Genomic DNA, 17,642 nt, shown 5'->3' on the forward strand with positions numbered 1-17,642 from the left:
CAACATTTCTCCTTCCAGACAGACAGGGAGGCAACATCACATTTTGCCAGATGGGAATATAACATAAACCCAAGTTATCAGATGGGCAAACCGACCTCTCTGGTTTCAGCTAGTAGAACCCATCGATGTGGGGGGACAGGACAGACACCACAAGGTGCCCAGGGTACACCAGGCTTAGCCACTCCAGCCTGAATGCTCTTTTATTCAGCAATGTCTTTATGCTCAGTGTTATTTTTATCTCTACCTTGTACCTTCACCAAGATTGGCCATAAGTCAGATATTTTAGGTACCCAAGAGAATGAAGAAGCATTGTGTCTTGCGGGTATGTCTCTACCAAAGCAGGACCTGGTGAGCTACAGCTCATCTCTTCCCTGCAACGGGACAATATCCATCACCTGCCATCCCTCTGCGAAGCTGGCGACAGAAAGCTGCTCTCTGCGGGTCTGCTGGAGCTGATTCAGGATTTGCAGCAGCTTTTGTACCCCCCTTCAGATCCTATTCTTTTCACCGTCCCTATAAACTGGACCTGCCAGATCTCTTACTTTTCTGCAGGCCCATCTTTGTCTACAAAGAAATCTATGCAGCAACCTAATTTCAGCTGCCGGTGGGTGCTTTTATTGCTCAGACTCTGTAAAAATGCGAGGTTGTTTGAACGACAGAATTGGACGTTGACTTCTGCTCGAGAGGGAAAGTATCCACAAGCAGAGGTTGGCATCCAGCATCAATCGTGGCAAACCCAACCACCGCTGCAACCTCAGCAGCACCAAGTCCTGCAGGCATCTCAATCACAGGATATAAATGATGCCGTAAAGCTTATTTTGAAGATGTATTTCTTTTCACTGGCTGTTGTGAGAGCTCCTTCCTTCACTCACAGCTTTAAAACCAACAAAACCCCCAAACACAACAACTTGAAGGTATGAACCTCTCTGGGGAGCGGAGGATGCTGCGAGGCGGCAGCTCGTGCCTCGCTTCAGTCCACTGGAATCGGCACGGAAGAAAGGCAAAGATCAAAAGAGCTCTTGAGAAAAGTACCCAGTAAGGTGAGCAAGGAGAGGAAGGGAGAGGAGTAAATATGACAGCAGTTATTCAGGGAGTCACTCAGATCGGAGGAGAAAGAACAGCCAGGAGAGAGGAACTGTTAGAAGAGGAGAGCAAGGAAGAAGCGGCGTGTTAGCTGTACGCGACGGAGGGGAAATTAGCAGGGAGAAACGGCGTAGCGTGTCAGAGGAGGGGAGAGAGGAAGATAAGGAGAGTAAATAATTGAGAGAAAGAGCCTGCAATGCATGAGAACGGGGCTTGGCTCCGTGCACTGCTGTGCAAGCACCGTGAATTCTGTTTATAAATGAGTTATGCTCTGGCCTCTTCACATTTGCATTCGGTTTTTATGCGTTACAAATAACCTAGCAAGCCAAACCTTTCTCCAAGACGGACTCCCAAAGATGCCAAGTTGAATCCTGACTGATGAGAGGCAAACCAGAGCTGGCAACCAAAAGCTGAGCAAACCCAGAGCCCTTGGGCTGACTCTTCAAGAGCAGGAGAGAGCCTCTCTCCCCAAGCTCGGCACCGGCCGTGCCATCCCCTCTGCTCCCTCGCAGCGAGCTCGGAGGCGTATGCTGCTTCACGTCACAACGCTTTGGGATGCTCATGACCACACCACGGAGCAGAGAGCATCCCTCGCTCGCAAACCCTGCAGGGCATGGTCGTTTCCGCTCCACAGGGCGTTCTGTGCCCCATAGGCAGCAGCAGGACGGCTGGGGGGCAAACGATTATCGAAAGCCACGGCACGTTACCATTCAGATGGAAGCCGGGGGAGAGGGAGAAGCAGGTCCCACACGGGGCTGCCCACTGCCCTGGGCCACCTGCACCAGCAGGGATCCAGCAGCACGGCCACCGCTCGCCGCAGAGGACTCCTGACAAGTTCAGCCCTTCCAGGGTTATGCGGCACAAGCGTATTTGGCTGCTATTCAGTAATTACATTAAGCCAGTGCTGCTAAAGTCAGTAGCAAGCAGAGATAATGCTCTGGACGCATTCAACTGGCTGGAAGAAGAAAGAGGAGGAAAAGCCATGCTGGCTTAGAGACAAGTCATATTTCTTATCAGCTTCCTGCCTGATGAGAAGGTGCGGCCCAGCCATCTGCCCCGACAGCGCGGGCACAGAGCGACGCTGTGATCGATGCACAAAGGAGTTCTCTGTGCTCCCTGCCAGCCCCCTGCTGCCTCCCCATTTCCGACCCCTTTGATGCTGGATGTGGTTCCCTTTGATGCTCCAGGCCCCGTGCAGGGTGCAGGGACCACTTCCCAGCTCCTCTTGCCTTCCTGAGATTCTCTGCCCCATCCTGGGCTGCAGGCAGGCAGGCAGGATTTTATGCTGGAATAGTCCAGGCCATTATGCTGGAATTCAAAGCTTCCCAGGCTGTACAGGGGCTGCTTTTTAGCAAGCTGGCCTGATGCTCTGGCACCCTGAGCCAGACAGAATTAGCCCCAACTATAAATATGAAGCTCTTTGGGCGCCTATTGTTCCCACTTATTCTCTGAGTCAGACAGATGCCATCAGTGAAACAAAAGCATTGAGAACAAACAGCAAGGAAGCCTCTGCATGCGTGTGACAGAGATTTAGTGTGGAAATTCAAGGCAAAGAGCCCTGGAAATAACACTTCTATTAGCTGCTGCATGGCCTTCCTCTCTCAGTAGCAGATTCCTTCAGCTACCTTCCTCCAAACACCACAGCTGGCTTTAAGAAATGTCCTTCCAGTGAAAGGTCAGACACTGGCATCTCCCAGCAGTTGTCCCACTCACCCAAGTTACTGAGAGTGACACAAGAAACTCTCCCAGTCTGCTCTAGGCTCCCCCACTCTACCCTAAGCTCCCCTCGGTCCACTCTGGCCCCCTCCAGTCCACTCCAGACTCTCCCACTCTGCCCTGGGCTCTCCCAGTCTGCTATAGTCCCTCCCAGCCTGCTCCAGGCTCCCCCAGTCCATCTCAGGCTCCCCCAGTCTGCTCCAGTCCCCCCAGCCTGCTCCAGGCTCCCCCAGTCCATTCCAGGCTCCCCCAGTCTGCTCCAGTCCCCCCAGCCTGCTCCAGGACCTCCCAGCCTGCTCCAGGCTCCCCAAGTCCACTCTAAGCTCTCCCCGTCACTGGGAAGGGAGAAGCCCAGTCCCTTCCCGTGAAGCGAGCAGTCACTGCTGTCACCAGCCCAGCTGTGAGAGAGGCTCCAAACCTCGAATCCTGGGTTCAGCTTGGGCTCCTCACTACAAGAAGGACATCAAGATGCTGGATCATGTCCAGAGAAGGGGAAGGGAGCTGGGCAAGGTTTAGAGCACAAGCCTTATGAGGAGCAGCTGAAGGACCTGGGGATGTTTAGTCTGGAGAAGAGGAGGCTGAGGAGAGACCTCATCGCTCTCTGCAACTGCCTAAAAGGAGTTTGTGGTGAGGAGAGGGGTGGTCTCTTCCCCCTGGTAGCAAGTGATGGGACAAGGGGAAATGGCCTCAGGACGCTCCAGGGGATGTTTAGGTTGGATAGTAGGAGTAATTTCTTCACTGAAAGGGCACTCAGACACTGGGAGAGGCTGCCCAGGGAGGTGATGGAGTCACCAGCCCTTGAAGGGTTTAAAAGATGGGCAGATGTCACAGCTGGAGATATCATCTGGTGGCAGACTTAGCAAGGCTGGATCGATGATTGGACTCAATGATCAAAAAGGCCTTTTCCAACTAAAACTGTTTTGTGATTCTTACTCATACTAAGCTAAAATATAGGGGTCTGAGTGGCTGTCGTCTCCCTGGGTACAAAGATGTTCCCTGCGAGCCGACTGAAGGGCACCCACCTGCAGCCAGAGGATTTCCACGAAGCAGCAAGGAAATAAGCATTGTCTTAGCAGCCACCCCTCTACTTACCCAGAAATAGCAGATAAAGCCCTATTTCCTATCATATAAAAACGAGGGCAAGATAAAAAGCCTGCAAATAGACAACAAATCCAGCACCACTAACCCCTAGGAACCTGCTCGCTACCGGTACAAGTGACAACTGCGTGGATATAAAACAAGCCTGCAGTGGCCCTCTGCTGTCTGTTATTGTCCCAGGATTATGATAATTAAGCAATTTGTATTACCTGATACCGATAAGAAAAATAAAACCACGTCTATGACACCGCATCCCCCGGATTTTACATGGTAGCTACAAATGCATTTTCCTTACCTGGTGAACATAATATTCAAGATCATAAAGTGCTGCTACTTTTTCATCCAGCGTGGAGGCAGAGCTGTTGTATTTGGCAATTAATTTAACCATAATTTCATAATCTGTTTCCATCTTCATGTTTAGCTTTTCAAACTCCTCCTTCAGCTGCTCTATGGGCCTGAACTTCTTCCTCACCTCTTCCTCATGGGCCTTGAAAGCAGAAGGAGGAAACCAGGTATGAAGGCAGGTGATACAGGGAGTCAAGAAAGGCACAGAAAGAAACCCACATCCCATATTTTCAAGGGGACCCTGGCTGTCTGTGCAATTCTCATACACTGCTGTGCATCAGAGATGCAGGGGCAGCATTGAGGGGCCCTTCTGAGAAGCCAGGAACCCAGTTATCGTACAATATAGAATGGTAGAATGGTTTGGGTTGGAAGGGATCTCAAAGTCCATCCAGTCCCACCCCCTGCCATGGGCAGGGACACCTCCCACTGGATCAGGGGCTCCAAGCCCCATCCAACCTGGTCTCCCCACCCTCATAGCAAAACATTTCTTCCTAACATCCCATCTAAATATCCCCTCATGCAGCTGAAAACTGTTCCCCCTTGTCCTGACCCTCCCCAGCTGTCCTGGAGCCCCTTTCAGTACTGGAAGCTGCTCTAAGGTCTCCCCAGAGCCTTCTTTTCTCCAGGCTGAACAATCCCAACTCTCTCAGCCTGGCCTCGTACAGGAGGTGCTCCAGCCCTTGGATCATCTCTGTGGCCTCCCCTGGACTCACTCCAACAGATGCATGTCCTTCCTTGCCCTGGGTACCAGCCAGCACTCCCTGAGGAGCTGAGCCTGTTCCTAGGGCTTTATCCACCATTGCTACATCCTACTTGATGATCTCAAAGGTCTTTTCCAACCTAGGGATTCTATGATTCTATGCACCTCCCAAAAGCAGAGGCAGGCAGCATCACTGTCCCTGCCTGCCTGCAAGTGGATGTTCTCCAGACCTGACTGCAAAAAGCCCTGACCAACCTCCTCGATCACACAGCTGACTCTGCTTGGAGCCAGAGATGGAGCTGGAGATGGAGCTGGAGACCTCCAGAGGTCCCATCCAGCCTGAACTTGTCAGCAACATCAAGGAGATCTCCTCAGATGCGTACCAAGAGGCTTTCATCATCCCAATTACGGGATTAACACATTTCAGGAAGGTTTTGTCAGGGTGTGCACAGAGATTGTCAGAAAGCAAAGCAGTGTTGGGCACAGAGATTGTCAGAAAGCAAAGCAGGAGGAGCAGCTGCAAGCCCAGTTCTCCAGCACTGGTGACACTGGGGCAGGCAGGGACGGAGGCTGCTGTGCAGGGGATGGAGAAAGCAGAGAGCCCAGATCAAAATGGGAAGCCCCGAGAGGAGGAGAACACAAGAAAGCCCCTTTTGAAAGCGATGCTGCCACAAATGCCAACACCAAACCAGGTTTTTACACCAGAGGGACCCCTGCTCCCCACATGTGAACAGGAGCTGAGGGCTTGAGCCACCAGAGAAAAAAGGGAGCCAGGGAATTAAACCCCTGCCAGTCTAAGGCAGCGGTACAATCAGCGCTAATGACTCCTGGCCTAATTACTCCAGGTACCATACGGCAACAGCACCATCCCCACCTCAACCACACAGAACTGCTGTCGCAGGAGCATCGATGGGAGCCCGCTCGGTGTAACTCAATTTACTTTGACACAGTTACTTCAAGGATGAATTTGCTCCCTGCAGGAGTGATTTTTAAATGCAGTACTTTCGGTCCATTAGATGTAGCTGTTTTTAGCCCCGTTGCTGGGACAATAGCTATTCAACAGGGGTTTTAAAACATGGCTTATTTTCACATAATAGAGTATCACTAATTTTTGCATTTAAATGACACTCATTTCAAGAAGTCCTGCTATCCGTAATGCCAGCTGCTACCTAAATAATCTTACAGCAAATGAAATAATGCCCTGCTGCCAGACAAGGGGGAGAAAGGCTTTCTGCAATTCTAAGACTTTGGAGCCTTGATTCCTTCCTCAGTTCTCCTTCAACTGAGACAAGGCCGAGGCAGCAGGAGGAGCCAGGGCCTAAGGAAACACCCCTGAGGCAAAGGGGAAAAGGCTGCCATCCACCCCATGAGGCGCACAGCATCCCACCAGAGCTGTGCCACTCACTGGGACCAGCTCCAAGGCCGGAGAGGGCTTAAAACAGCATTTAACTTCTGTTTCACTTTGGGTTGTGGACTATTTGTAACTAAACAGTCAAGCACTGGCAGAGGCCACCCAGAGCTGTGGTGGAGTCCCCAACACCAGAGGGGTTCAAAAAGTGTAGGTGTGGCACTGCGGGACATAGTTTAGTTAGCATGGTGGGGTTGGGCTGATGGTTGGACTGGATGAGCTGAGAGGGCTTTTCCAACCTTAACGATTCCACGATTCTATAAAAGGGAAACTTAAAGCTTACACAAGGAAACTTCAGCCCATGCTTCACTTCTTCCATTTGTTTTTTCCTACCCAGGACATGAGATTGGGAACCCAAAACCATGAGATCACTTCTGGATCCAACAGTGCCAGCGGCAGGGGATGCTCATCACCATCACCGAATCCAGAGCTGAAGTGCCTGAGCTGCACAGCACTTTCTGTACTCTGTCACGCTCAGGAGGACGGTGAGCAGCAAAGTAACTGCTTTTACAAACTCTGCCATGCTGCAACCCGTTCCCTTCTGGGGTCTGCAGTCATTTTTGTGAAGCAAGCAGCAGTGGGACAAATAAACAAACAAACTGGCTAAAAATACCACCCAAAGAGTGGGAAGGAAACCAGCCTCAAGGTTCACACATGTGTTGGTGAGTAACTTCCCGCGTTATTAATTCAGGTCTAATCATGTGGTGTCAGAAAAATTAGGGGAGCAGCATCACACCAGAGAGAATCATAGAATAGTTTGGGTTGGAAGGGACCTCAAAGGCCATCCAGTTCCAACACCGTGCCATATTCCACTGGGTCAGGCTGCCCAAGCCCCATCCAACCTGGCCCTGAACACCTCCAGGGATGGAGCAGCCACAACTTCCCTAGGCAACCTGTTCCAGTGCCTCCCCACTCTCATACTGAAGAAATTCTTCCTTATAGCTAGTCTAAATCTGTCCCTCTCCAGTTTATACCCATTTCCCCTCGTCCTATCACCACAAGCCTTTGTGAACAGTCCATCCCCAGCTTTCTTGTAGCCCCTTCAGGTACTGGAAGGTCGCTATCGGTCTCCTTGGAGCCTTCTCTTCTCCAGGCTGAACAAGCCCAACTCTCTCAGCCTGAGCTGACTGACCAACTCTGCTTTGGGCTCAGGACAAAGCTTCCCTTTAGCACTTGCACACCAAGAACACCAGTCAGAAACAGGGTGTCTGAATGGCTCACAAGGACACCTATGCAGATACCATGGACCTGGTTTGCAAGCTGAGATCCTGCTCAGTGAGCAGAGACAGAGAGCAGCAGCATCTGGTGGCTGATCTAGAACCATAGAATAAAATCAAGAACCATTTGGTTGAATTTTGAGATCAACCTTTGAGATCATTCAGTCCAACCATACCTGCCCACTGCTAAGCCAGATCCCTGAGAACTTCCTCTACCCATCTTTTAAACGCCCTCAGGGACAGGGACTCAGCTACCTCCCTGGGCAGCCTCTGCCAGTGCTTCACCACTCTTTGGGTAAATAAATTCTTTGTGTTGTCTGATCTAAACCTCCCCTGGTGCAACTCGAGGCCACTTCTCATTCTATCACCTGTCACTTGGGAGAAGAGCCCAGCATCCACCTCACAGCGACCTCCTTTCAGGCTGTTGTGGACAGTGGTAAGGACTCCCTTCAGCCTCCTTTTTGACATCTGTCGCTAAACTGGTGCTCCCAGCCCACTCTCCAGACAACCGGCAGGATAATTATCCCCCAGAAACACCTCAAACCATGAGAATTCCTGAAGGACTTCTGAGCAGCTTGCAACACAAGGCCTTTCAGTTCAAAATGAATAAAATAGAACTGAACAAAAGTCTTCCACTTTATAAAAAACTCAGTATAAGCTCAAAGAGGGGTGAGAGTTTCCCAAGGAAATACATCACCAGTGGACTAGCAAAGGTACTTTAAATCCCCAGAGATTAGTCTGCACAGTACTTTCCTGAGCACTTGCTTTAACATAACACGGGTTGTTTGAGTCCATGTGCATTGCTTTAGGGACAGGGAACTCTCCTTACCTTTCTTTCCGCCTTCTCACTTTCCTTCATTTTAGCCAACGCCTTTTTGAGCTCCTGGGACGTGAATGAATTTGAGTCAACATCCACCTTGCCCAGCCTTGCAGAGGAAACAAGACAAAACACATTATGAGTGAACGACTCTATCTATCATATTTTTATAGAATCATATAATGGTTTGGTTGGAAAAGATCTTCAAGATCCTCAAGTCCAGCAATTTCATTGTGATGTATTAGCAGTAGATAATGTCAGGAGGAAAGGAACTCAGCACTAGACTGCCATGCATCCCATTTAGAAGACACAAAACCCTCCACACAGGTTGTGCTGAGGTGCGTGCTGGTCTCTTCTCCCAAGTAACAAGTGATAGGATGAGAGGAAACATCCTCAAGTTGTGCGAGAGGAGGTTTAGATTGGATTTAAGAGAAAATGTCTTAACTGAAGCCTTGGCAGAGGCTGCCCTGGGCAGGGGTGGAGTCTCCATCCTGTCTAGTGGGCACAGTGGGGTTGGGCTAACAGTTGGACTGGATGAGTTTAGAGGTCTTTTCCAACCTTAATAATTCTATGATTCTATGAAAGATTCATCCAAGCACTATATTTTGTGTGTGGTTTGCAGGCTCCTCGCCCTCACAGTCATAAAAGGCTCCATAATTTGCACACAGACCCAGAATGTCAAGTCCTAACATAATAAAACCAGCTGATTAATTTATGCCTCTGAATTTCTTGTAGTAAAGGAAAGCAGGAAACCTTTCAGAAGGAAAACCAAAATGCACCACTGTGCCACTAAATCACGGCTAAGGACTTGCAAGCTTCACCACGGAGATCTACAGCTTAAGTTCTGATGGACGTCAGACACAACGTCAGGGCAAGGGTAAATCCAAGCAGGACCCACACAGGAACACTAAACCACATATTGTGGTGCTCTTTACACGCATCTCGTAGGTTCAGAGAGTGTTTATCCGGACCACAACACTCTGGCACAGAGTAAAGAGAAAGCCAACTGTTGAGGGACCACAAAGCTTGAGAGCCTCTCGTGATCTGAGCAGGGATTGCTGGGGAGGGTGGGAAGCGGTGGTAGATCCCATGCACTTTAAGAAAGAAAGCTCCCAACAGTAACTAAACCTGTTTTTCTTCGGAGGGTGCCAAGGGGAGAGTCAGCACCAGGCAGACTCTTAAAAATGTGGGTGCAGGGAAGGCTGTGTGATGGAAGGGGAACGCTGGCAATAACTGATGTGTAAACGAATGCTGCAAGCCTGCTGGCTGCACCAAGTTAAACGCAACTTTCTCTGGCTCTGGTCAACATAAACAAAGTCCCTCACAACCGCTCTGATGGCTCAGGGTCTGAAAGTGAGTTCAAACCAATTTCTACAGATGTTTCCAAAGATGGAATGTCCTTCAAAGAAGCCACTCTGTAAGTTTAGTTTTGATGTCAAGGCATGTCATGTCTCTGCAGACACACTGGGGGCACTTCTACCGCCACCCCCAAGGGCTCGCAAAGGACAGGGCACAGCTTTCATAGAATCACTGAATGGTTTGGGTTGGAAGGGACCTCTAAGCTCATCCAGTTTCAACAGCTGCCATGAGCAATGACACCTCCCACTGGATCAGGTTGCTTCAAGCCCCAGCCAACCTGGCCTTGAACACCTCCAGGGATGGGTCAGCCACCACGGAACCCTTAAACCAGCAATAAAGTCTCAGGAAGAGACAGCAGCTGAGTGCACCAGGGCACCTGGGCTGTAATGAAAGCCACAGATCCCATGGCCCACCCACCCCTGATGCTCTGCATCACTGTACCTTTTTCTTCTTCTCTCTTCTCTTGTGTCACTTCTTCCATTTTCACTATCTGGGAGCTTGGCTTCTCTCTCTCCTGTCTGCAGGTTTAATCGCACGTGTGACCCTGCAGGAACAGCTTGACCTACAAACAGAAGTCAGAGTAGTTTTAGAGCACATGCATTATTCCAGCTTGGAGAGCTGAAGGCACATGCTCCCACCCGAATGTCACGAAAGCCTCATCCCACATGGAGAACAGGAGCAGGCTCTCTGCTGTCACCACCTGCTCTCCCCTCCAGCAATGCCCCTTGGCCCAAAGGCCACTTTAACCCCACACAGATGCCACCCCGAGGCACCAGAAACGCATCCCCATGCAGCCAGGCTGGCTCCGTCGCGCAGGGACCCCGAGCAGAGCAGAGCACCAGCTCCCTCCTTCCCCCTGGGCCCAATCCTGTGGGAGCACTAAGTCTCCAAATCCACTCATGATGCGGAGTTTATCGGGAGAGAGGGGAATTGGTTGCTGATCGAGGCAGACGGCATAAAATACAGCTGCCAGAGTGAAATCAAAGCGTACAGCCAGGTATGCTGAACATCAAGCGCACCGAGGCAAGGCTGTGTTGGTTGGGAAATACGGTATTAAAAAGAATATATGATCACTACTATCCGCCAAGAAAAATACACGGAATACATTAAGCTTTGGTTTTAAATGCAGAAAAGCTGGGAAATTCAGACTGTTTTTTCTTGGTCACAATTCCCCACACACAGCATGATTGCAGTGGAGAGAGGCAATAACTGGATGTTTTTTGAGGTTGCTTCATCTTCTTTTAATGCAAGAAATCTGCCTGCTTAGGAGAGTGGGGTCACGCTGAATGGATACAGAGACCTCAGCAGCACATGGACAGACAGACAGACAGACACACAGCTCCTCACGCTCCTCTTTCTCAATTCAGCCTTTCCTTTCTCTGTTTCCTTTTTCCTAAAAAGATGCCTAGGATAAAATAACACAGCACGTAGCAGACAGGTAGCATCTCCTACCAAAGGGAATTATCTACAAGGATAATTATTTTGGACAATAGATACACGTTCTCAAAGACAAAATCCTGTAGTCTAGGGAACGACCAGACTGATCCCTTCCTCTTTGAGACCAAAGAGACGTTTCACTGATCAAAGGAGCTGGTGCTTCCTGCGTAAGATGGGATGTTTGTTACAATTGAGACAAAAACATCTCAAAGCCCAAAGTCATCCAGAAGGTATAAATGCATTTAGAAAAAAACAGGAAAATCCATTTTCGAGGATTTCCCACTAAAACAGGGGGCATGTCTGAGAGCTCCTCTTTCTCCCAACCATATCCTGTCCATAGGAAGTTGTGTTGGCTGGATATACAAGCAGATGGACCTGATTACCTTCCCACCTTAAACTATGCAAGGACAGGATAGATATGCCTGCTCTGCACTTGGCACGCTTTCCATCGATGGACACAAGCCTCCTCTTTATCCTCTACTTGGGATACAAGGGAGCTTTAACCTATATCTGTCTAGAGGAGCATCTTCCCACTTGGAAAAGGTGAGCTTTGCAGGAACTCGCTGCAACAGCAGAGCTGTTCCCCGCCACAGGCAATGCAGGCACCACAGCTGGGATGTGCTGGTTGAAAAGGAGTTTGTAGGATCTCCAGGAAAAGGATGAGACCACATCTGCCCCTGTTTCAAGAGACATCAAGGCAGGGAACTGCCAGCAAGGAAACAAATATCATAGAAGCATGGAACGGTTTGTGTTGGAAAGGACCTCAAAGCCCATCCAGTCCCACCCCCTGCCATGGGCAGGGACACCTCCCACTGGATCAGGGGCTCCAAGCCCCATCCAACCTGGCCTTGAACACCTCCAGGGATGGGGCAGCCACCACTGCTCTGGGCAACCTGGGCCAGGGCCTCCCCACCCTCACAGCAAAACATTTCTGCCTAAGATGTCATCTCAACCTCCCCTCTTGCACCTGAAAACCATTCCCCTCATCCTATCCCTGCCCTCCCTGATCAAGAGCCCCTCCCCAGTTTGCCCAGAGCTCCTTTCAGTGCTGGAAGCTGCTCTAAGGTCTCCCTGCAGCCTTCTCTTCTCCAGGCTGGACAACCCCAACTCTCTCAGCCTGTCCTCGTACAGGAGTTGCTCCAGCCCTCAGATCATCTCCATGGCCTCCTCTGGCCTCGCTCCAACAGATCTATATATAAAATATATAAATCATCATTGCAGGCTGAACATACAGGTGGATGAAGATGTCTTCCTCCTCCGATGGAGAAGGAAGCAAGGGGTGAGTTGGGTCCTTCCCCTCAGAAAGCCAGCAGCTTTCTTCGCTGGGTCACAAGCACTGGGACAACCCAGGTTACAATGACAGGGCTCGCTGAAGTGACTCCTGAACTGTCAAGCACAGCCAGAAATAAACGTCCCCACTCTAGGAATACCACATCTTCTGGTTGTCGTGCCCCCGGTGCATCTGGCTACATTGGTTCACTCAGTTGCCAGGGGAGAGGAATGAGGTTGATGGGCTTTACTTAAAGAAACATCAAAAAGGAAAGCGAAGGAGCAGCCCTCGGAAGGGGAGCGACTCCCTTGTGACCGTTCCTCCCAGTTTCTATTCCCAGCAATCAGTAAATAAAAGAAAACACAAACCTTGGCACACACGAGCTCACAAACACAGCGCAACTGAGCTAAGGAGGCTGCCATCAGCAAAGACACAAATCTTCCCTGCTTCAGCTTCTTCACATTTGCCTAAAGAAGATTTGACTGAGACCATCCAAACCCCAGAGCAGGAACCTCAGCCTTGATGTCTTTAAGCAGCTTTCATCGCTATGGGGGTTTCTCCTCACCACTGCGCACAGGTTCATGTCACAGCAGGACAAACACAACGCTTTATTAAATAAACCACACCAGACATCACTGTGTGCAGGAAGAAGATTGCTGCATCACTTAAAATATCCCAGACGTTTGAGACAGGATGAGGTCCTCAGCCTTGTTTAGTTCTGGGTATCACTTATAAAGTGTGTTTGAGGGGTGGGGTAACTGGAATAAAGTGATTAAAATTGGTGATTCAAGTGAACAAGCTAGAAATCCTGAATTTTTATCATGTTTCAATAGTTGCTTCTAGGCATTTCCCTTAAAAACAGTTGCTTCTCTTTCATTTCTATAATTTACTACTCTTCAACAACTGGGAGCGATCCGTCTGTAAGCAATTACACAGCTCCACGTGCTGTTGATACAGAATCATGCTCTTAATAGCTTTGTTTTCCTAGAGGAATTCATTTTTTTACTTATTGTTTGTATTAAGTTGCATTTGGGAAATGAAACACAATTAAAAAACCAGAAACCCAAGTTTATATTTAAGCAATTTTCTGACCTTTCTTCTCCTTGACACCCTAAAAACACAAATTACGTCAATACAAAGAGATACGCGTGGCGAGTCCGCAGCAGTGGATGGGCTCACTCTGCAGACATCTCCACATCCCACGGCTGCTGGATCTCATCCTGCCCTGCTCCCTCACACCTTATAAAGGGAAAGAAGAGTTTCCACGCTAATGAATTCCTCACCTCCAAATTAAAAGCTCAGTGAGCAGAAATAGCTGCCAAACCCCTTTGCAAACCTGCAAAAGGAGGAGCCAGAAGCCAGCAAGCTCATAGAATCATAGAATCCCTCGGTTGGAAAAGACCACTGAGATCATCAAGTCCAACCACACCTGTCCACTACTAAACCATATCCCTTCCCCCACACCCAGTTTGGATTCTCTGCCATTTCAAAACTATCCCATGCTTGGAATTTTATAAACCACAGCTAAGAGGATTTGAATCCGCACTACTGCATCAGCTTGGGCAGATGGATCCAAGCCACAGGGTTTAAGCAGATCCTGCAGTGTCCCCGATGGGGATGTGCCCCCCCGCTGCCCCTCCATCCCTCAGCTCCTCACCTCGTGCCCAACAGGTAAAATACTTCCAGAGGACAAAAGCCCCTCGCCACTGCACAAATGGGAAGGTATTTCCTGGGAATACATGTCAAAGCAAGAGGACAGTGTTTATTCTCTACACAGGAGACACCGACCCTGTGTAGTGCAAGGACAGCGTAATTCCCATTCTCAATTTAATCCCTTTATCAGCTGCAGAAGCCTCAGGACAGGCTTTGCTCTCCCACAAACCAGTCCGACTTAGGCTGCCCTCCCATCCCCATGGCTGGCAGCTGCCACGCGTCCAAGCATCAGAGAATCCTGCAGGTCGGAAAAGATCCCTAAGCTCCTCCAGTCCAACCACCAGCCCAACCCCACCGTGCCTGTTAAACCATGTCCCCAGGTGCCATGGCCACACGCTTTTTGAACCCCTGCAGGGCTGGAGACTCCCCCACTGCCCTGGGCAGCCTCTGCCAGGGCTTCACGGCCCTTTCGGAGCTCATATCCACAGCCCAAAAGCACCTGGTCTTCTGGAGGCCCTTCCAGTGCCTCAGCATTCGTCTTACTCAGACGTGTTCTGTCTGTCCTGAAAGTTGCTTAAAGTGACACTGAGTAAGAATTTAATTTATAGCCCTATTCTTTTAATCTCGGTCAGCCAGAATTTTTCAGGCACCTGTTTATTTCTTCTTATAATATATTAAAGGGAGTAACAACACTGGAGTCGGCTTCAAGGCAGCAACTCACTTGCAGGGGTTCTGCTGACATTTATAAACTGATGTTATTCCTCTCTTGTGTTTTATGTTATCAGCTAAACCTGTCGACTTAAATTATTGCCTTGTAACCAAATCACAGTGATCTGTTATTCTGTTCCGTGTACGTTTCTGAGGCTCTATACCTATATCAAGCTTCACAGCGGCTGAAAACAAGATGGTAAATAAATAAACAAATGGAAAACAGATCACACTTCCACCACGCTCACAACTACAGCCAGAATCGGGCACGTCACACCCAGGATAGCTGAAAGCACAGGGCTGCTGGGCTGAATATGCATCATGGGGTAACGTCCAAGTAACCCACCTCTTTCGAGACCAGCCAAGTCACCAGCTGCGCTTTCTCGCTGAATGAGAGAGGTTTCACCCTTAATTATTCCATTTAGTGCTGGCCACAACTGGGTTTGTGTTTCTGCACGGGGACAAGGCTGAGTCCCCGCTCATACACAGCAACAGGCAGGCACAAAAAGTAACCTGGGAAGTTTTACATCATATCCAGATGGGAAAAACTCTTCCTGTGACAGTGCAGTAACTCGCTGTGCTCCCAGCAGCAGTCTCCCCATCCCCTACCCACCCCTGCCCAGCAAGACAAACCCAAAAGGGACACAAGACCCCGCTCCAGAAACACCTTCTGGAAGCCCTTTGTCCCCTGCAGCACAGAAACGTCCCCTGGGAAGGGTTCTCCAAGCAGGACAAGGGTGATCCAGACTGCCAAGGTACATCCTGGTTTCTCCCCAAGCGAGCATCCTCATTTGCCATTGCAAAAAAGAAAAAATCAATCAATCTATTAATGGTGTGAACACAAAGCCCTGTTCTGAGTCAGTAACCAGCTCTGCAGTCCTCAGAAATCACCTTGGTATCCAGGAAGCATGAGATAGATAGCATCTACTTTTCTTTACTCTTTGTTTCTCTCGGCAGTGGGAAGTGAGGGAAAAGGGTCTTTCTTTCTAAATGAGGCAACAAAAGAACTTGCGAATCAATATGTGAACGTTGCCGGCGACACAAACCGGCAGGGCTGCAATATTAAAAATAACAAGGCTGCACAGCCTGATGGAGCGGCCACAAAGCGTTATCTGATGGCACCGTACCTGTTCCGTTAATAAAACGAGGATGAAAAACCCTACAAAGAGACAAATCCCAGCAGAGCTCCTCTCTGCCGCATCGCTCCAGGAGCCACAGGGGGAAAATGGGAGAGGCTGGGGCACCGGCTTATGCCACCGTCTCTGCATGGGGAGGGACAGGGCTCCTGGGGAGGGACAGGGTTCCAGAGGAGCACAGTGCTCTGCTCACACGAAGATGCTGCCTGTTTCTCACGCTGAGCACTGGTCTCAGAGGAGAAGAGAGGAACCAGCCCTGGTCTGACAGGGTTTGGCGCCTGCTCGCACTGCAGACTCTCCGGACAGCGCTGTCGAGCAAGGAAGCAGCAAAGCCTGGCTTCTTTTTTTCAGTGAGGATGAGTCAGAGCACTCCTTGGATTGCTCGGTATTTCAAAACAGAACATTTTCACATACAAGAGGAAGGGAAGATGTGTAAAAGACACAGGTGAGGAAGAGCTGGATTACTGATGGGAAGAGGAAGCCCAGAGCCTGAATCTCATTTTGCTGCTACCTGCCCCTTTTTCACTCATCTGCAGCCTTTTGTATTAGTTTCTTTCTGGCTGTCACTGCTCCTCCCAGTGAAGTACCACTGGAAAAGGTCATTAATATGCTACGCATGGAATCACAGAATGGCTTGGGTTGGAAGGGACCTCAAAGCCCATCGAGTCCCATCCTCTGCTGTGGGCAGGGACACCTCCCACTGCATCAGGGGCTCCAAGCCTCATCCAGCCTGGCCTTGAACCCCTCCAGGGATGGGGCAGCCACCACTGCTCTGGGCAACCTGGGCCAGGGCCTCCCCACCCTCACACCAAAACATTTCTCCCTACGATCTCATCTCAATCTCCCCTCTTGCAGCTCAAAACCATTCCCCTGTCCTATCCCTGCCCTCCCTGATCCAGAGCCCCTCCCCAGCTCACAGCCCCACATAATCAGGATTACAGGGAGACAAGCACCTACAGCAAACCTTGGGAGAACTTTCTATCTTGCATCCTGTGATTTTTCAATGCCAACCTCTTGCTGCAGTAATGACGATGCCTTTAAACACCATCCATCAGGTCAAACATTTGTTTATCTGGAAAGGGACTTAGAGCTGCTCTTTTGTCCCAGCGCCCAGAGGTCTCCTCTGTAATTTGTTTCCCTTGGCAGATATAATGAAACGTTTTTAGAATGGCTGCAGAGTCAAATCCCTCCTCGCACAGTTTGACCCACAGCGAGCAGAGAACAAAGCGTCCCAAGGCAGGGGCTTCCCAGGCAGTAATACCTGGTTAGGCTCACCAAAGCATCGGATGAATGTGGACACTCGGTTGGACAAGCACTGCCGACTGCCAGTTCCAGCCAGCCCAGCGCTCTCCCACGCATCAATATTTATGTGCTCAATGGATCAGGAGCCCAGTTATTCCAACTGGTGGCACCTGCAAGCACTGGGATCCATCCCCTAATGCCTTTTGCCAAATCCACCTGCTGCCTGTGCTTGGCTTTGCCTCCGGCTCTGGCAGAGCAGAAGGGACGGGAGAGGCAGGTGAAGCGGGAGGTGACACGCGGTGACCTCAGCTGATGCTCTCAGAGGGTCCGTCCAACTCACACCTTCCACCATCATGGCCAAAATGATTACCCTGCAGGTAGCCCAGCCTCATGGCAGGGCAAGCACGGAGCCAGGCCAGTTGCCTGCCTCTAAAAACCATCAGATCTCAACCC

General features: G+C 50.0%; 1 protein-coding gene across 3 annotated transcripts in view; it reads right to left on the bottom strand.

Annotated features, from left to right (window-relative positions):
* Positions 1 to 17,642, bottom strand: part of SIL1 (SIL1 nucleotide exchange factor) — a 112,021-nt gene that overhangs the window by 44,166 nt on the left and 50,213 nt on the right. For all 3 annotated transcript variants that reach the window (XM_069869666.1, XM_069869667.1, XM_069869664.1), the window contains 3 exons: positions 10,185 to 10,305; positions 8,397 to 8,493; positions 4,193 to 4,384 (listed from right to left, as the gene is read on the bottom strand). In XM_069869666.1, coding sequence (XP_069725767.1) covers positions 4,193 to 4,384; positions 8,397 to 8,493; positions 10,185 to 10,305 — 410 coding nt within the window. The remainder of the gene's footprint in view (positions 1 to 4,192; positions 4,385 to 8,396; positions 8,494 to 10,184; positions 10,306 to 17,642) is intronic.

This window comes from Phaenicophaeus curvirostris, chromosome 15, assembly GCF_032191515.1.
Source record: "Phaenicophaeus curvirostris isolate KB17595 chromosome 15, BPBGC_Pcur_1.0, whole genome shotgun sequence".
NCBI lineage: Eukaryota > Metazoa > Chordata > Aves > Cuculiformes > Cuculidae > Phaenicophaeus > Phaenicophaeus curvirostris.